At 38.9% G+C, this 21,503-nt stretch overlaps 1 protein-coding gene across 2 annotated transcripts in view; it reads left to right on the forward strand.

Moving 5' to 3' along the window:
• Positions 1-21,503, forward strand: part of MICU1 (mitochondrial calcium uptake 1) — a 276,130-nt gene that overhangs the window by 233,085 nt on the left and 21,542 nt on the right. For both annotated transcript variants that reach the window (XM_056530455.1, XM_056530456.1), the window contains exon 11: positions 18,679-18,768. In XM_056530455.1, the coding sequence (XP_056386430.1) occupies positions 18,679-18,768 (90 nt within the window). The remainder of the gene's footprint in view (positions 1-18,678; positions 18,769-21,503) is intronic.

Raw genomic sequence — 21,503 nt, forward strand, 5'->3', positions numbered from 1 at the left:
AGCTTTAGTAGTTACTGTTTTAACAGTAAGGAACAACAAAAAATACATAGATACATTGAATAGCCAGTCGCATTTACTATTGCAAACCCAAAATGTTTTGTCGGGTTGTGCGCCAGATTTTCCCGCATTGCGCCAGAAATTCTATCTGCACCAGATTTCGCGCCAGAATTTGTGCCAGAATGGAAAAAACCCTGACTAACTCTCCATTTTGCTAAAAAAAAACAGAAAAAAGGGCCTGGTAGCCAGGAAAGGGGGCATGGTCCCCTAAAAGGGGCGTGTGCCGACATTTTCACAAAACCCCAACATATTTACTAAGGTTTCCACATAAAATGTGGTGGATTTGAGCTGAGGAAAACCCTACAGATCAGAGCATGTGTAAAAAAAGCTAAGTGTAGGGAAAGTGGAAAATGTAGGGAAACCTTAGTAAATACCGTGGGTGGAAAATAAATTGTAGGGGATTAAAACCCACAAAGAAACCTACACTCCACTCTTGAGTGTTGTGTAGGTTTCTTTGTGGGTTTTAATTCCCTACAATTTATTTTCCACAGTATTTACTAAGGTTTCCCTACATTTTACACTTTCCCTACACTTTGCTTTTTTTTTTTTTACACATGCTCTGATCTGTCTGGTTTTCCTCAGCTCAAATCCACCACATTTTATGTGGAATCCTTAGTTAATATGTAGGGTTTTTGTGAAAATGTTGGGAACACGCCCCTTTTCGGAGACCACGCCCCATTTCCCCGGCAGCCACGCCCCTTTTTTGGGTTTTCTTAGCAAAATGGAGAATTATTCGGGGTTTTTTCAATTCTGGCGCAGACAGAATTTTTGGCGCAGATTCTGGCGCAGACAGAATTTCTGGCACAATGCGACAGAATCTGGCGCACCACCCGACAAAATATGTCGGGATTGCCATAGTAAATGAGGGCCATTATGTACAATGAGATTGTGTAAGAGAATATAGGAAAATGTGTGGATACATTTTTAATGAGAAAACTGCAGTATTAATAAATATATGTTATAACTGTGACTTAAAGTCAGTAAAAAAAGCCATAATATTCTTCTGTGAAATGTATGTGTACATAGAATAGTAATTTAGTACAGAAACCTTTTGTCTTCTGTGCATTTTTAAAAATTATATTTTATTATTTAGAAATAAAAATATTTGTGTATATATATATATCACATTCTGTTGACATTGTAGAAAAATAACTGTGATCACTGTGGCTGTATGTACCAAGACTGAAAAACCTGAAAGCACTAGGAGTGTCTGTCAGTACCTGTATCTATACCCTGCTTTTCCCTGCATTCAGGCTGTCAATCAAGCTTGTCTGGGCTGGAGAAACACGCATCAGTAAATCCCCAGGATTGGTCAGGGTCAATAGACTTGAAACCAATTGGCCAAGGGATAAACCCTTGGTCACTAATACCCTTATCTATGCTCCCACCCCTAAATCTATTAGCTTTTATTCAGCCTTATAAAATGTAAGTATAGAGTCACTTTAAAAACACAATCCTGTGGTGTGTATTTCAATATATAATATTCTGTGATAATGACCACTCAGTTGTCTCTGTTTAATACAACAATCTATCAACCCCCTGTGGCCTGCAGGTCCACCGTTTGATGCTACACACTGCTGGCACACTATTGGGATAGCTTAGTAAAAACTAACACTGCCCATTTCCCTCCTGAGGACGTTACTGTAGTAACAAAACATGTAGAGTGGGCAGTGTTAGTTTTTTACTAAGCTATCCCATAGTGTGTCAGCAGTGTGTAGCATCAACCGGTGAACCTACAGGCCACGGGGGGTTGATAGATTGTTTTATTAAACAGAGACTATTGAGTGGTCATAATTACAGAATATTATTTATTGAAATACACACCACGGGATTGTGTTTTAAAAGTGACTCTATACTTAGCTTTATTCCAGCCTTATGAAATGTAAGTTTTAGGGGTGGGAGAATGAATAAGGGTATTAATGACCAATTGCACTGAAGACAAAGGTTTCTGTACTAAATTACTATTCTATGTACACATACATTTCACAGAAGAATATTATGACTTTAAGTCAGTTATATCATATATTTATTAATACTGCAGTTTTCTCATAAAAAATGTATCCACACATTTTCCTATATTCTCTTACACAATCTCATTGTACATAATGTATATTGGGCATGGCACATCATTTATAAAGGGAAAAACTTCAACAAATAAGGCTGGGTTCACGCTACAGTTTGAGCTATATACTGGCCCTTATTTACGAAGAGCGGAGTGTAGGTGGGACTTCTGAGGGTAGGATATAACGTGATTGTAGTACAGCCCCTTTAATTAATTTAAAACAAATGAAAAGTCTTTAGACCATTTCACTTTTTTCACATTCTGTTATGTTGCAGTCTTGTGCTAAAATAAAAGTTTTCTGTCTTCTCTGCATACCCCATAATGAGAATGTGAAAACAGAACTTTAGGAAATGTTGTTAATTATTTTTTATGTTTTATCATAACAAAACATTAAAGAAAACAACCCGCAGAGGGGAGAAGTTAACTATGTCAACAAACAGGCCATAAAAGGGGGAAACAGGAAATACTAAATATTGGCTGTTGCAGTCTCATAGGCATCCAAGCAGGGGTCGCCCACACAACAATGTGACCAAGATGGAAAGGAGAGAGAGAGAGGGGGGAAAAAAGAGTGTGTGAAAGGGAATGCCCCACAAATAATGATCAGTTTCACATGATATTCATTAGGTTCCTGAAAGACAACCATGTTGAACCAGGTTCTGCAGGACTGGTCTTTAACAGTTATGTAAATCTGACATGAAGCCTTCAATACCATAAAGCTTCTACACTTTGAGAATCCAAAGCCTCATAGCTGGGCCTTTCATGGGGCTCCACAGGGCCAGGACACAAGCCCTAACTGCATTTACCAGATGATGCAAGTGAGACACATGATTTTTTTTGCAGGAACATAGGAACGGTGAAGTAAGGTAAAAGGCAGAAGAAAAATGGAGCAAGTGGTCAGTAAAAGAGGAAGATAGTTGCCGCACCTCTTTCCAGAGAGTAGAGATTACAGGGCAGTCCCAGAAATTATAAGGAATAGGGCCCAATTAACCACACCTCCAGTAAAGAGGTGAAGTCAACGAGTACATTTTATGCAGCAGTGTAGGAACCAGGAGAGAAATTTGTAACACATCTCTTAGTAGCAAATAGATATTGAGGAAGAATGTGCCCACTGGAACACAAGAAGTTTCTGAGTTTGCAAACAAAAGCTCAAGGCCATATTTAAATGCAGCAAGGAAAGGAGGGGATGGCAGGTCAGAAGGCGACCCAAACACTGCGTAGATGGGGGAAAAAAAAGGACATGCCTAGCAGGGCCAGAGCCCATGCCTAGGTGTTCAAAGGGGAATAGGGTAGTGATGGATCTGTTGGTCTCCCCAAAAGCTTAGTGGATGGGGCTCTGCAACATTTTGTAAGACATTGACTGTAAGCCAAAAAAACATCTGTGATAAAGTCCTGCAGCCATACAAACCAGAGGCATAAGAGTTAAAATTATTCAAGTATTCTAGTGAGACTGTAGCCCATTTAAAAGGAAAATAAGTGGACAAAGAAGAGAGTGGGGAAGATGTTAAGGAGATGTTTGAGGCCTTGGACTTCTATAGGTTAATCTTATAGATAGAAATAGGTATATATTTGGCCATTTAAGCAATCAAATTGAGTATGAAGATGAGGGATCTAGTCACAAAAAACAGAAGATTGTTCACATATGTGACGAGTCTATGTACCAAGGATCAAGATGATGACTGAAAGGTTCAAGAGATTAGATAGGAATCAGCAAGGTCCACTTAGTTATAGGGAAGGGATCCTAGATAACTCAACTGACAGAAACAGCATTGTAAGGAGATATAGGAAACCAATCCATTGACTCATACTCTGGTCCAGACCAATAAACTAAAGAGTATGAGATAAAAAAAAGACCAGTCAAGACAGTCAAAGGCCTATTCTGCGTCATTGGAGAGGAGCATAGCTGGAAGGATCTTATATGGTACATGTGGATTAGGTTATTTGCCCAGGTAGTGTTGTCTCTAGGCTTACGGGAGAGGTATAATCCCCACTTGATCTAAATGAATGATCTCTGACAGGTGAGGGACAAGAGGTAAGAATTTCTTCAATAAATTAGCAAAGATTTCTAACATTCTGTTTTCACATTCTCATTATGGGGTATTGAGTGCAGAAAGATAGTGGATGGGAACTTATTTTATTTATTTTTAGCGCAAGGCCACGATATAAGAGAATGTTAAAAAAAAAACGGTCTAAAGGCTTTCAGAAGGCAAAACACATAAGTGTCTTGTGTCTGTGTTTGCTACAAAACCGTTGTGTCTTTGTGTTTGCTCCGAAATAAAAATGTCTTATCTTCACAAGAAGGTCTTATCTGCACAAGAAAGGCAAGTGCTACACATCATTCTTCTACTATGGATAGATGCATTGTATGCCCTGTGCATACAGAATTATTTCCTTGCTCAGCTCTTTTATTGTCTTTGTGGTACTTTTCAGTTTGCTCTTCATTTTCACACCGAGCCACTCTCATTTTGTCAACAATATCTGATCCATTCAGACAGATAAAAAAAAAATTCAGGTGGTCCCTAAACTAAAAGTATATGCACAAAATGTATGCTATATTTATCCAAATCTGAAAGATTGTCTCTGGCATGTTATCCCATTACCTTATTAAAATTGGTTTCAGTCATAAATCCAAGTAACTCGTTATACAGATGGCGAGGAAAGCTCTGCAGCTGGCATGGAACTTTTCTATTAGATTATCCATGTGACACTTGCAGACTGCTCAACAAGCTACATACATCAAAATAACCTCAGAATAGTTTTAGTATACACTAAACATAGCTCAGATAGTCTACAATCTCGGGTATTCTGTACAGAGATTTTTGCAGGCAAAACAATCTGTATATTCGAGGATTATTCATGGCATTATTAATGTCATGAAAGAATTATCGAAATTCTGTTTTATATTTTTAGTTTTCAGAAATTGTTATTCTGGTTCTTCTATATTAAAATATTTATTTACCAAACTGCAGGATCCTCACCAACCATCAGAATTAGGTGTAAAAACACATAAGTAGTTTGGGGAAATGCCATGCACTCTATTGTTTTTTTTTATACATTTAGCTTTATAAATGACCCCTATTGAGTTTTTACATATCATTAAATGAGTCCTGTTACTAGTAACACCAATGAGAAAAGATCATACTAATATTTATGAGGCTGACAAGGCCATGCACTCAGCTAGTGTTGCTCTAAATTCTAGATTGTCATGATGGATGAGACCTTGGAATCTGTTAAATTGACCAAACAGGTACCAAAGTTGGATTCTAACCTCACACAGTTGTCAGTAGAGCCTGATTCCATTATCCTTCCTACTACAGCTGGCAATTCAAACATTTTCGCAGCCACCAGCTATGAACCATAAGGCAATTAGAAGTACACTAACTGGTGAATTGATCATAAAAGTAAAAATGGAACAAACCACTGGAAACCATCCACCTAGGAAGTGATCATCCATACCGCTAATCCAAATTCCAATACAAAATATCAACTGGTGCCAGTAAGTTAAAAAAATTTATAAAGAGCAGGTACAAATCTCCATAGCAAACCTATCCTGCTCTGGACAGTTCCTCACATGGACAGAGGTGTCAGTAGAGAGCACTGTGGTCAGACAGAAAAGAAATTCTAAAAGAAAAGAACTTCCTCTGGAGCATACAGCAGCCGATAAATACTGGAAGGGTTAAGATTTTTAAATAGTAATTTTCAAAACTTTCTGGCACCAGTTGATTTAAAAAAAAGTACCCTTTTAACATTCTTTTGAAAGCCACAACATTTTGTTGTAAAACCATGCCATCACGGTTTTTGCCGCAGTTTATAGGCCAAAATCCATGCCAATTTGAAAGGTCCAAGGGCTTCTAAGGCAAAGAATAATCCCTTTAAAACCGCAAGATTTGATAAAAATATGTAAAATCTCAGCCCATTAGGCTTCAAACAATAATATAATCTAGGGAAATGCAGCCTGTTTTGTTCACTCCCACAGTACCTTCAGCTCTCACGATGAACGTGGTCAGTTACCAGTTTGTTGCCTCTTTGGGTAGACCCCTCAAACTCCTCTTGCCAATCCTATGATTTAGGCTGAAATTATACATTCAACAAAAATGCTTCCAAACTGAAACAACATTTACAGAAAATGTTAAGCACTATATATTCAAAACAGGAATCATTTGCTCCACTTCTCCCAAAGTGATTGGAGCAGTAGTGTGCATGCTTAGTTGCCGCTGCATTCAATCTTTATTGGACCTATGATGATAGCCAAGTCATCTACTCTATCTTAGGAAGTACCAGTACACTGCCGCTCCATTCACTCAAGGGACTCCCATTTTTAAGAACCATGAAAGTCCTGGTGGTTGGACATCCACCAATCACATACTTTTTCATCTAGATAGATGAGGTTTAATCTTAGGATTATTCCTTTAACTGTGTGAATACAGACTTAAAGTGTACTTGTCACCTTAAAAAAAAAAATTTTGTCATGTTATATTGACATGTCAAAAGTATTGATCGGTTGGTGCTTAAGTGTTCAGTCAACAAACAATTGTTGGAACGAGTGGGGGAAAAAGTGCAAAGACACCTGGGTCAGGGTTCATGATTGGGGCGCCAACATATATAAGGTAATGGGGGTACTAAAGTTACAAAAAAGATGACTTTATTGGAAAAGAAGTTGAATGTATGACCTAATAAGTATCTACAAAGATTTCAGGACTCTTCAGGAATTCTAACTAATGAAATGTTCAGGAGACCTAACAGGCATATTTTCACCAAGCCTGAGGAAAACTATGTATACTGTGTCAACTTATGTGAACATTTTAGGGCAAGCCAGCCAATTCATAGACTTGCAATACCTTATGTAGTAGAAGAGGTTCCTTTGTTCCAAAATGAACCACTGGCCATACACTAGAGATTTTGAATTACTAGTTGGCTAGTTTAGATCATTGTCTGCCAACAATTGGCACCTGCAGCTGTAAAGTCCTTTATGTTCCACAACATAAATCCAAGCCCAGAACAGGTCAAAGATTGTCAGAGATCAAGCAGCAATTTGTCATTTAAACTTATGACTTCGTAGTCCATGACTGCAACCCTTGTGGGCCAACCGCATACAATAATACATAAAGAAAACAGACAATCTGAAATACCTAATGTAGTCTATACAGATTAATGAGGGAGGGAAATGGCTAGGTCAACTGCATCGTGATATAAGGCAATGTTCATACATTAAGGTTAATTCCTTCTTGGAAACTTGTGTTTATGAATAATTTGTTTTCTGTTGTTTATACACTTATCGCCAGTTTACACTGTAGGCACGTATCCTATATTAAATACTACTAAGGAACCAATGGAGTCATTATATGAAGATACAATAATATATTTTATTATTTACATTTAAAAACACATGGAGGTATTCCACAAGAGTGGGGGAAAGAACAAGACCTAAAGGTGTCACACTGAACCCTGGTATAGCACCTCATAAAATAAAAACATATAGGTCGACATTTATCATTGTCTTTAGACTGTTTTTTGTGTTTACAAAAGGTACAAGCAGGGTTTATTTGTGCCTTTTGGTTTACACATTTCTGCTGATTTTGAGTTGTAATCCACTGATTTTGGCAATACACATGATATGGAAGGGTTTCATGAACTGCGCCTTTTTGTGAAAAGGTGCAAAAAGGCGCAAAGCCACTGAAAAGTCTCTAAAACTAAACCAACCCAGACTTAGCTTAGCTTTTTGGTGTATGTGAAGAGAGAAATTTAAAAAAATATGTACCGGCTCAAAATTTATCAAATGCTCTGTGACCATTTAATAAATTAGGTGCTCCTACACATTACCAGCACACAAAAGGAAAATACTTCACTTACACCTTCAATGGTAAATGCCGGCCATAGCATCAACATATAGCTTGTGCATATGACTATACTACACTGAATCTAGATACAGAGCAGAAAACTCTATCTAGATTCAGTGTAGCATAGTCATATGCACAAGCTATATGTTGATTCTATATGTTTGTATTTTATGAGGTGCTATACCAGGGTTCAGTGTGACACCTTTTGGTTTTGTTCTTTCCCCCACTCTTGTGGAATACCGCCATGTGTTTTTAATGTAAACAATAAAATCTATTTTTGTATCTTCATAAAATGACTCCATTGGTTCTTTAGTAGCACTTTGCATAGTAGTTCATATAAGCATATTATACGTTGGGGTTGCAGTGTTAATATTGATATAAGACAACTCCTATGAATGTAATTTTTGGATCCCATGTGTGTTTGAGGTTTACACGTATCCTATATTGCAGACAGTAGTGGAAGCGATGATTACGGACAATGACAGCATTGCCAGAGGCACATTATTCTCTTTGGCATATTCACTCTAGGCTGAAGCTGGCAGCCAGGTATGATCTGCAGTGTATTCCAAACACATTTGTATGGGTCTCTCTAAAGAATTGGCAGCAGGTTGTGAAGAGGCTGTCAATGCCGTTTCTTATTGAAATGTCATGCAGGTCAATGCTGCCTGTTGGCTCTTGTTTGCACCTGTCTGGCAAGGAAGGGGATGCTAATCTTCTTGGGCTCAGCAATATCCATCCCCGCTGCTCAGATCTTTTAAACAAAATGTCCTTCAAATTCACGCATCTGCAACTTTTAATTAAAGCTCAAGGCCTCTAGCACAGGCAGTATTGGATTACAGGTCAGCACAAAATGAGAATATTAGTTGCTTTTAAACATGGGTAGCTTTATGAGAACATACAGCTGTGAATATGGTTGCTTCAGAGCACCTGCTTATGGTGCTTACAGTGTTTGTGTGTCATCTGTTTATTAGGTCACACCTGTACTGTAATATAACCTCAACCTCTCCATCTTTATTATTGAAATTGTTACTTTCCATCCTCTGAAGTTAGAGGGGAATGTAATTTTGATTTTAATTATTTACGTTTTCCCGTCTTTCGTTGTTTCCATGTATTACTAGAATGGTTTGTTAAAAATGGAGCTCCACCGGCAAATGTAAAATCTACCATTTGTACTCTTTATAATAATCATAATAATATTTGAATATTCTTTTTTATTTATTTATTTTTGCAATCTGTGACATATAGGTAAAAGTCTTCTATTGGTACCTGCTCCTGAATAACTGATATCATTTTATTTTTATTACAATTATTAATTGTGAAAAGGTGAACCCCTCTGGTGGTTTTTGCTTCCCTGTCAACGGCATTTTACAAGAGAGGGAGAGTAGCTGAATTGTGTGAGCTGCTACAGATGTTTATTATTTTTTGAGTAAATAAAGGATAAAAATCTTGACAGAAAAGTGAGAGTCCTCATTACTCCATCCACACACAATGATAATTTCTATATACACGCTCATACATGGAATGCCGTCTGTCACTGTGTAGGGTAAACAAGAATGTCAGATGAGCTTTCAAATAACTGTATTAACATATGAATACTAAATATGTTATTAAACCTTTAAGTATGTGTTAAGAAGTCCTACTACAGCCCCTGCCAGTCCTCCAATGCACATTGTCTCACTGGCCAAAATGCCACAACAATGTGACCAGTGATTAGCTAAGGGGGCAGATCTTGCTCCAAGCTCTCCTCTTGGAAGCACGATGAAGACAGGAGCATTTGGGGACCGGAAGGAACCAAAAGGGAATTTTGAGGCAACAGGGATAGGTAAGGCTACTTTCACACTATAAAATGCATCCGTTTTTAAGATCTGTTTGATGTTCCGTTATGAAAACCCTGAAAATCTGCCTTTAATGTATGTGCGAATAGACTCTAAAGAGGTTGTTTGTTTGTAGTTACAAAAAAAAAAAAAAATAACATTGCTGGGGCAAAAAAAATTTAATAAAAAATACCTTAGGCTGCTTTCACACTATAAAATTAATTCGTTTTAAAGATCCGTTTGATGTTCAGTTATGAAAACCCTGAAAATCGGCCATTAAACGTCCGTTAGAAAATCTCATATGTCCGTTAGAAAATCCCACTATAGTCTATGGGGTTTTTTCATTATCCGTTTTAATCCGTTATAGTCCGTTATTAATAACGGACGTTATTTTGTGACGGAAGATAGTAACGGAAGAAATAGTGCATGCACTATTTCTTCAGTTCATTCTTCCGTCAGTAAAGTTGAAACATCACTTTAGTTTTTGTTTTTTTTATCTTTTTGTGTTGCATTGCAGTTCTTTAAATTGATATTTTGCTGCACACATTTCCTGGTATCGTGTTATTTCTTATATAAAATAAAGATAAATAATACAAACAGTACCACCAAGGATCACTTTTAGGGCACAAACAAACAGAATAGCACGTGTTTTAGTAGGGTAATGTCAATACAGAAAATTTAAGTCCCTTTTGTAGATACATGTTTTTTTTTTGTTTTTTTTAAAGCAACAAATAGTAAAAGTAAAATAAAACGAAAACAAAAAATATAAACATAATAAAATATCATAAAATGCCCACTATGCTTGAACTACAATAAAATTAAAAATATTTCATTTCTAGCATAGGGGGTATCGTTTAGGGCACTCTGTACATGTGGTTATGGACCAAGTAAGGGGTCATAGTGGAAAGTAGTGTATTTGACCAGAAAAGTAGTAGTAAGAACTAGGGGTGTAAGAAAAAATCGATTCACTCGATTTTTCATTTGGCGATACTGTATCGTTTCAAAATATTTTTTAATTGATCTTTTTAGGGATGTGGAATTCGTATCTCCCGACGCCCAGGACATGCAGTTCTGGGCGGTGGGCAGGTGAATTTTTCCGGCTCGTGCAAGCTGGGCCGGACCTGACAAACACGGCGGCGCTCTGGGTGTATGGTGACGGCTCCAGACTCCTGCCTGCTCCATACTCTGCAGCCCCTGGCTGTTTTCACTAGCCAGGGCCGCCACTAATAGCCAGCATGTTGCGATCACCGCGGCTGGCTAGTAACCCTTTAGATCGCCACTGTCAAAGCTGACAGTGGCATCTAATGGGACCTGTGAATGCTCCCTGGTGGGCATCGCACCCCCACAGCACGATCGCGGGCGGGCGATCCACTATAGAGGTAGCCAGAGGGCTTACCTCTGCTTCCTGCTGTCCCGTGGCTCTGTCATTGATAGAGCCTGGCTGGACTAGGTTCTATCAATGGATCACTGTGCAATGGAGTTCAATAGAACTCTATTCATCTGTCTGAGGAATCTAATGATTCCTCCTAAAAGTCTAATAGTGTATAAAAAATTTTTAATAAAAGTTTAAAAGACACACATTAACCCCTTCCATATTAAAAGTTCAAATCACCCCCTATTTCTATATAAAAGCATGTAAACATAATACAAATTAACATATTTGGTATCACTGCGTGAGTAAAAATCGCAATATATCGTTTTTGAGACCGAATCGGGATATATCATATCGCCAAATTCTTGCCGATTCACACCCCTAGTAAGAACACAGTGCACACGTACTGGTGGCAAAGTGGTGCTTTTTATTCCAAGAACAGGTATAAACAGCTGGTCTCATTGAGGGAGCAGAGCAAATGGACAACGTCCGTTTCGCAGCGTCAGCCGCTTCAACTGGTCCTCATGAAGTGGCTGATGCCGCAAAACGGATGTTGTCCATTTGCTCCACTCCCTCGATGTGACCGGCTGTTTATACCTGTTCTTGGAATAAAAAGCACCACTTTGGCAGCAGTACGTGAGTCCTATATGTTCTTACTACTACTATTCTGGCTAAAAGGATCTGGCGAATCTTACACTGAGCACCGTGGCAGGCGCCCTGGCTGGAATTTGTGAGTACGTGTGCCTCTTGTGCTATGGCACATTGTGGGACTTGTAGTGCCGAACCATCAGATCTCCTTTGCAACTAGTACTGTATTTGAGTTGACTGAGATACTAAAGCAGACCAATGTATTATTCTAGGTATACAGTTTAGGATGTCACCAAGGGCCACTTTTCCTCTATGTACGCCATTGGGTGTCACTTATACATAGAAAACCACAGGAACCAACAGGAGAGGTGATAATATAGCTGAGGGAAGAAATCATATAGGACATAGAACAGGTAGAGGGTGACACTAGGGCTTCCACTAAATTCTAAGTGCAGAAAATATTAGAAATAAGAATGCTCTATGGGGAACAGCCTTAATAGGAGTGGTAGATGTGGGAGGATTAAAATGGCAGGTAAGTAAAATCAGGTATTACATAAGTAGTAGTGTATCATTTTAAAATAAACTATAGCATACATATATATTTCCTATATTCCCTAAAGTGTATTGATTGCATAAACTAATTCCTTAGTAGCATGAATAATGTATGTTGCATTTTACTGTTAGCTTGTTTAAGTGTTTTCTATATACTTTTGAAGATACAAGCAGGCTGATAGATTGCATATTCCTTCTAAGAGATTGCTTCCATGCTAGATAAATCCAGTTGTGAATGTTCAGTATTGGTCAATTATTTTACATCAGAAAGCAAGGTAGATCAGAAATACGGTAGATCTAATTTCATCGTGAAGTCAGATGGAAGAGATAATGACTGTAGAAGCAGTCTAGACAAGGATTGTTTGTAGTCTGGTATCATAAAAAACACACGGGGGGAATTGATCAAGAAGTTTGGATATATTTTTGGCTATATTTGTTGCAAAGGTTTTGCGCATTGATTTTTTCCTTTGGATAGGGGATAAGTTATATTGCACTACAGATCTCCTTTAAAAGAAAAGTATAATAACTGAAATTAAGCTTCTTGACTTGTAAAAGAAACTCTCTTGATGTTCTTAGCAGTTCTGTGTGCTCCACTCTTTTTTTCCCCCTAGTGTATGCAGAACTTTTCAGATGATCACCATCTGTACTTGCCCAATACATAATTTATACTAGGAACAAAAAGATAACTATCAAGAGGAATGTATATCATAAATAAACATTAAACAAGTCCAGCATCAGAACAATCAAAGACTCTAAATATCTCCATTTGTAACATTTAGTTCTAACTGTAGTATGTAAAAGAGATCTTGAAAGTTATTTAAAATGTGTATAATGTGTTTATCTCCAAATGCAGGAAGACTGGGCAAATAATGATTAGCGAACTGCTTGTAATAAAATGGCTTGCCATAGATGGCATTAAGGGCTTTTGTGTAGTTCATATATTATAATTTTTTCTGCAAACCTTACCAAAATTTTACATAAGTGATCATGTATCCACAGTCTGTTTTCCACAGACCCTCATGCCCTCAGTGTACTTAAAGGGGTACTCCGCTGCCCTGCTTCCGGAGCTCCGCTCCCCAGCATACGGAAGTGTATTGTTCCGAACGCTGTGTGCGTGCTTCCGTGTTCATTGCCGCCCCTCATGATGTCATGCCCACCCCCACGTGATGTCATGCCCGCCCCCTTGTGACGTCACGCCCGCCACCTTAACGAAAGTCTATGGGAAGGGGGCGAGCGTGACGTCACGAGGGGCGGCCCTGAACTCGGAAGCCCGCACACAGCATTCATAACAATAAACTTACGGACGCTAGGGAGCGGAGCTCCGGAAGCAGGGCAGCGGAGTACCCCTTTAAGAACCTTATGGTTTCTGGTTTGCATCCAGCCTTTTCCATCCATTGGGTAGCAGTGAACTTTTCTAACCTACTTTTTAAAGCTTAAATGGGTACTCTCATTAAACTTAATTTTTTTAATTAAAAAGATTATGCCAAAATAAATATATTTCTAATATATGTTAATAAAAAAAAAAACTATTTTTCACAGTTTTTTTTTACATTAGAAAACCTGGCCACTAGGTGTCTCCCTATTTGGCTCAGGAATACTTCTACCCCCCCCCCCCCCCCCCTCACTGCTGGCTGGGCAACGTGGTCCGAAATGCTCCTCCTGTATATGAAACAGGCAGAGAGCAAGCACAATGCTCGTGCGCGCTCGGCGCGTGTAATTTAAATATGCCCGCCTCCTGCATCTCCCTCTTCTCAGTGCAGCTTGTGCTCGCGCAGCGCCTGTAATTTTAATTTCCCTGCCCCCTGCATCTCCCTCTTCTTAGTGCAGGAAGACGGGCGGAAGCCGGCCGGCCAGGCTTCGGATGACATCGCGCCTGCCGGGCCACGCCCACTTCCTGCCCTCCGCAGAGAGCTCAACACTGAGCTACCGAAGAGGCTATATAATATTATAATGTTAATGGAGTGTAAGATAAAAATAAATACAGGGATAGAGGTAGTTAGTGTCAGGGACGGATGGGGAGGGGGATTAGGGAAAGTTTAGTTAATGATAGCTACTCTTTAAAGGGATTATCCACCATAAGGTGATTTTTAGTACTGACCTGCCAGACACTAATGGACATGCTTAGAATGGTTCTGTGCTTGTCCTGGGGCTAAATGGCTATGTTGTGAGATTACCATAATACTGTGGCTTTCCACTGAAGTTTTACCCATACCCTTTAATTTCATTGAAATCTTTGTTTGCACCTATCAGTAAGATCTATTCGGTCATTTCTCAATCATTTTATAAATAATTGGTTGCATAGTAGGTAGTGTCCTCCAGTTATGGTAGATCGGTCCCTTCCACCATTAGGTAAGTAGCTCACCCAGGTCTCTTCTCTCCCCCCCCCCCCCCCCATAAGTAGGTATGTACCCAAATAAGAGGAGTTGGTTTTTTTCTAGCCAACATAGAAAACTATTTACAAATAAAACAAACTCTGCTACTTCCCATTGCCACTCTGAACATTAGAGTGTTCTTCCTCTGCTCTAATGAAAGCTGCTTCATGAAGTGGCGTCATCGCAAGCACCTGCGTCAGGATGCAGGAGTCATGAGTTGTTTCTGTCCTCTTGTAGTCCACAGCCCACTTCAAGCCTGCTGTCTACAAGAGTAACTGATGGGGCAATGAGCCAATAGCTCTTTGCTCTGTTTTATTTGCACGTGAATCCTAAGGACGCACTTACTGTTAAAAGTGGATCTCGTTCGCACCAGCGGAGATGGCTTAGTAGGTAAGCTGTTACCCTTCATCGTGCCCCTGAGGACGACCTTACAGTAGAAAGTAACCAAAGAGGCAGTTAAATCCATGAAGTTGTCCTCTTACATATGGCCATGGGCCATAAGAGAGCCTCCCAACTAACCTGATGGCAGATGTAGCAGGAGATATATTTTAACATGCCCATCCTTTTGTTCTGAAAGGAACTAAACTATCTTTTTCATTTTATTTACTGTCAAAATCGCACATATATGTTACTTTAAGTAAAATCCATTCTACTTTTGTATTCCACTGATCTTGAGTATTATAGTCCAGAGTAGCATTTACTTTTCTGCTTGCTGATAGAAATAGTAGACGCACTTATCAGTTTTTAGCTGAGCCCCTATAATGTAGTGCATTGGTAAGTTTTTCCTACATCACATACTGTACAGTGTCTAGTATAAACTTTCACACTTTCCAGAATGCAAACCATCAAAGCAAGCTATGTGCAGACACTGAACAAGCGGGGAATGCTGGGAGATTTCAGCCTGCAGAATAGTAAATGCAGCTCTGGGCTGTAATACAGGTAGTCAGTATCACAATCACAACAGGAGTATTGTGATATTTGTATTTACAAAGTTACTTTGTGAGATGCCTAATGTTGTGTATATATATATATATATATATATATATATATATATATATATATGCTTGACTGATATAAAACACCATATTATAGAGGGGCCCATTGTAATGATATATTTTACTGTGGTTCATGTTGTCTTGCTACATGCTTAGAAGCATATACAGCTTCCTCATTGTTTTTGTGTTCTGTTAGCATATTGTGCTTGAATGGCCTCCGGAAAGTTCATTTTTCAGGTATAACTGCCATGCAAGTCCCACAGCCAAGAATTTTTTTTGCCTTCTGCATCCACAGGGATGAACAAGTCAGAAAAGTGTCAAGAAATTGATCCTTATTGTTAATTAATGTACATCTTTTGTCCTGGAAATGTCAGTCCTGCTGATGTGTGAAAGGAGACGGACAAGCTGAAACTGTGCAATAGAACCCAGGTTGTCATTTAAAGCCAAATGTAGTTAAATATGAAATTGCATTCTTCCAAAATTCCATATGTTGTAAAAGATGAAGTACAACAATATAAAGTCCTCAACTGTCTGCAGCAGCTACACACATGTTCTTCTCAGAGTATTATGGTTCTTTTCTGATTTTATTATTACCGTGGAAACCTGAATAAAAGTTTTCTGATCGGTAACATCTCCCATTAAAAACTATACTGTATATGACATAATCTTCCTTGTTGGTGATGGTTGGTTCTGATAATGCGTTTCAACACTTAGACCTCTCTCTTCTTATTTTTTCATCTTCTCAGCAGTGCTTCCCAAGAAGAGTACAGTTAAGGCTGTGTTTCTTGGCATGTGCTTCTAGAGAATACCAAATTGTCTACATCCTAACTGACTTAAATAATTATTTTAGGATGTGGACATAGGTGAGGATGGGACCTGGGGTTGCATAGAAGATATGGATGGCAAAGTTTAGCTCCTGAGATTCAGAACTCAGAAACTATGTCCTTGTGACTCTTGTTGAAGAAGTTTAGCAGGATTACAGCATTTCACTATAGGAAATCTGCATTCTAAAGAAATGCTCTGGGCTGTGTTTAGCATTTCAGTGGGATAATGTTGTGGACATGCCTTGTGCTATGTGCAGTAGTTAACAGGGAGAAAAGGCAGAAGTTGTTTGTCAGTAACATTATCCTGTGTTATCTGCATCTTCCCAAAATGATTAAATATTTAGTTTAAATCAAATATTTATGTTAACGGTAATTCATTATTTGTTTATTTTTTACAATAGTAAAATATAGAATATACAAATAGTTCCTTATTCTGTTCATGCATATTGTTATAGTCAGGACCGCCAGCCACACATCTGCTTGTGTAAAAAGGGATGAGTGGCCAACAGCTGATTGTAGCAAAGGGCCACACGAACGATTCAGTGATCGGTAATGTGGCCCTCCCCACCTACTACTCGAGCCGTGTATTAGACTCTGGATAGACTTTAGATTACAAGCCCCAATGGGGAAAAGAACCAATTTAAGTGTGCTATGAAGTCTGCGTGCGCTGCATAAAAATTTATTATTATAATAAGTAGCTTAAAGGAAAACTGTCAGCCAGTTCACCCACACTAAACCCAATATTCTGGGTGGTAGAGCCCATAAGGGGTTCACATACTTTTTTGTGTGCACTGGCTGCTGAGTTATCCCCCGCTAAAGTTGTGTTTTCAGTCTTCCCAGTGGCGCTTTGAAGGCAGGTCCCCCGCCGTCCGTCTCTGCTTTGGGTCCCGGAGGAAGAGTCCTAAGCCGCCCCCGTTGTTTGCATATTAATTTTCTTCAACCCCATGTCCTAGTGATGTGGAGTCACTTGCCCCCTGAGCTCAGCTCTCTGTGTCAAAGAAAAAGGGTCTGATTTGCCCATAATAACCATTCACAGCTCAGCTTTTATTTCTTTGGGTAAAATAAAAGCTGAGCTATGATTGGTGGTTAGGGGCAACTCTAACAGTTTTTTTTTTTTTCATGGTATTTAGTTATTTCCCAGAGTCCATTAAAAAAAAAAATTTAATTAGACAGTGCCATATTATTCAAGAATTCCCGAGGCACCATATGGCAGTGGCAACACAACACTCACATTATGTCCATATGCCTAAACTGAGTGTATGCATGGAAGGTTTGAGGTAATGCCTGCTGCTTCACTAGTGCTAGTTGTTTTCATTTGCATCCAGTATTGAAAGCTATATTGGGTCACAGGCATGGAAAAGCTCTTTAAAGGGATACTCCACTGGAAAACCGGTGCCAGAAAGTAAAACAGACTTGTAAATCACTTCTATTAACATTTTTTAATCCTTCCAGTACTTATCAGCTGCTGTATGATTTACAGGAAGTTCTTTTCTTTTAGAATTTCCTTTCCGTCTCACCACAGTGCTCACTGCTGACACCTCTGTCCATTTTAGGAACTTCCAGAGTAATAGCAAATCCTCATAGAAAACCTGCTCAAGACAGTTCCTTACATGGACAGAGGTGTCAGCAGAGAGCACCGTGGTCATACAGAAAGGAAATTCAAAAAGAAAAGAACTTCCTGTGGATAATACAGCAGCTAATTAATACTGGAGGCATTAAGATTTTTAAATAGAAATAATTTACAAGTCTGTTTAACTTTCTGTCAGCTGATTTAAAAAACAAATATTTTCCAGTGGAGTATCCCTTTAAGCATAGCTAGTTTTGGGTCATCATTCTGGTTTTTAAATGCTTCAGGGTAGATTTGTCAAAACTGTCTGGTTTTGCCCATAGCAACCAGTCACAGCTCCACTTTTAGTTTACCAGGATACCAGAAAAAACAAAATAAGCCATGATTGGTTGCTATGGTCTAAAACAGACTTCTTTTGTTTCAGACTGATAAATCTGCCCCTTCTTTCTTTCCAGTGTTTAAGATTGGTAGATTGGTAGTTCTCTTTTTCGTCCTATACACTGCATCATAAAAGTTGAGATAAATCCTGGCCAGCTGTGCATTGTCTGGCTTCATAGTGTTAATGAGTAATATTTGCCCCTGGGATTTGCATTTTAATAGCATTCATTTATGACTCTGCTCCCTTGTTGTTCTATTTCTAGTTACTATGCAGCAAGTTGCCAGGACGGTGGCCAAAGTGGAACTTTCAGACCATGTTTGTGATGTAGTCTTTGCTCTCTTCGACTGTGACGGTGAGTGTGCATGATAATCATTTATATTTATTCATGGCTTTTCAACTACAAGGTTCTTTACAATTACACTCTGGGGAAATTTGTTAGCCATTCTACGTCTAAATAAAAAAATGTACCTCCAAGGCCTGCTTTATTACGGTTATGTCCTCAAAATCCTTGGACATATTTAGATCTCTAGTGGTTATGTTGTTAGTTTATTTTAGGGGCAAGTTTGTAGTGATGCTAAATACTTTATTGTGAACTTGGGTGGACTGCATCTTGAGAAGGCCATAAACGGCATGCATCCATACTACGTATATAGCTGTACCTGGACTGCAATCTAAATATGATATTGCAGACACATCTGCCAATTCTACACAGTTCACAAGCACTAATGATACTGGTTAGGCCTTTCTATCTATATATATATGAAACTCAGTGTGTGTGTATGTTCCAGCATCACTTCCAAACGGCTAAAGATATTAACATGAAACTTGGCACACGTTACTTATATGTCAACAACAAACATAGGATAGGTTATTTAACCCTAACCTACCCCCACTTGCAAGGATCAGGGTTTTTGTTTAAAGTCCAATGCAAATCTATGGGAAATGTATGTTCCAGCATAATTTCCGTACAGCTGGACTCCACAAGCTCCGATCTGCATCTCCTGGTGAATGCGTCAGTCTGGCTGGCAAGCCACACCCTCCACGCATTCCATTCCACATCTTGCAAATACACACTCACCCTTTAAGCTACACCCCTTTTATTTTCAGCTTGCAATATCTTTACCACATCTCAGCACCACCTGAGGACGGGATTTGAGGATTAGATATGGAGATGGGATATGAGGATTAGAAATGAGGATTAGATGTGGGGATGAGATATGAGGGCGGGATAGGAGGATTAGATATGGGATGGGATATGGGGTTGGGATGTGGGGACAGGATATGAGGAGGGGATTTGGGGTCGGGATATCAGGAGGGGATATGGGGTCAGGATTTAAGGATGGGATATGAGGACAAAAGCTTCCTCCTTTGTTGCTTTTCCTCCCCCACAAGGACATGGTAGGAAAAACCAGGCAGTGCCGGGTTCTCAGCTAGTTAACTATACAAACGTTAAAAAAAATGTTAGGCCTTGTAGAGAGCGTCAGATTTGAGTTAGATTTTAGGGTGGATTTTGCACTGAAATCAGTATTATAAATAACAACAGTCGCATCCCCATGAATGTGAAATGGTTTCTGCAATCCTGATCATATGCAAGGGAACATTTCTATGACAGATATTTGCTGCCACAAAAAAATAACCACTGTGCATATAAGTGGTGCATCATTTATTTTGGGTCGAAACAAGAATTAGCCTCCTTGTGTGACAATAGGGGTAATCCTCACAAAAAAATCTGCTGCAAACATAAACACTGAACAGTTTTGAATATCTGTCATGAAAGTACATAGTTAACCACAAGAGAACTTTAATATGTAATGATATGTTGTGGATTTTCCACAGTGGGAAATATGCAGTGTTTCTGCTAGTTATTCTGTGGATTTGGGCATGGGTTTGGTGCAGATTTGACTCTATGTATTATGGTGCAAAAAGTCATAATTTTAATAATTGACAGAAGCAGATTTTCTGTGTAAGGGGACGTTCACACGTAGAGGATTTGCTGCATATTTTGTGCATCTGATTTTGCTACCCATTGAAGTTAATGGGTAGCAAAATATGCAGCACACCCTGAACATGTGGACATTCCTGGAGGATACCACACATGCCATATTTTACTGCATATTTGCAGCTGCATATTTTCCTACCCATTGAAGTCAATGGATAGCAAAATCAGCTGCATATTTTGCTACTCTGATTTCAGTGGGTAGGAAAATATACAGCAGCAAAATACGGCATGTGTCCCTACCCTAAGGGTACATTCACATGTGCATATTTTCTGTTGCAGGTTTGAAGTCAATGGGCAGCAAAATCTGCAGAAAAAAATCTGCAGCAGATCTGCTGTACAAAATATGCACATGTGAACGTACCCTAATGGTGACATATCTGCAACAAAATATTTCATTGCGGATTTTGACTTTCCCATTGAAGTCAAAGGGGAAAATCTGCCTCCCAAAAAGGATGTAGCATTTCCAAAACCAAAATAGACATGCAGCAGAGTTTGTGCAGCATGTGGATGAGGTTTAAAATCTCATCTATTTTCCCACTGCTGTAATAAATTCCAGATTTACTGCCCAAAGACCCACAGTTTAGCCAGCCAGTGTGAATATACCCATATTGCTACTACAAAAGCAGTTTTCTACATTTAAAAGCACTTACATTTTTTTAAGACATTGTAAAAATGTTGAATCACTCTTGTACATTTTATAAATGTTCTTTTGATTCTTATATATTAAGCAACAGTTCTGTTGTTCTCCTCCAATGGCTGTTTTCATCAATGAATGTTCAGCATGTGTGCTGTGCATGTAAGTGGTTCCTGCTCGCAGTGTATACCCCATAGGCTTGTTCACTGTTCATTGCGTTGTATATAATTTTTAGCCTGCCCTCGGGGCACATTACATAAGCCTGTTCCTCTATGTGACTCATTATTATTGCTGCATTAAGTGTCCACATCATATGGGTTTCTCTGTTAATTGGTCACATATCAGATGTTCAATTCCCTTTGACATATGTAGACTAGCTATGAAGAAGTTTTGTAGTATAACATAACCCGTTTTTTTTTTTTTTTTACTTTGATATTTTCTCTCTGACTTTACC

This window comes from Hyla sarda, chromosome 7 (genome assembly GCF_029499605.1).
Source record: "Hyla sarda isolate aHylSar1 chromosome 7, aHylSar1.hap1, whole genome shotgun sequence".
NCBI classification, from domain to species: Eukaryota; Metazoa; Chordata; class Amphibia; order Anura; family Hylidae; genus Hyla; species Hyla sarda.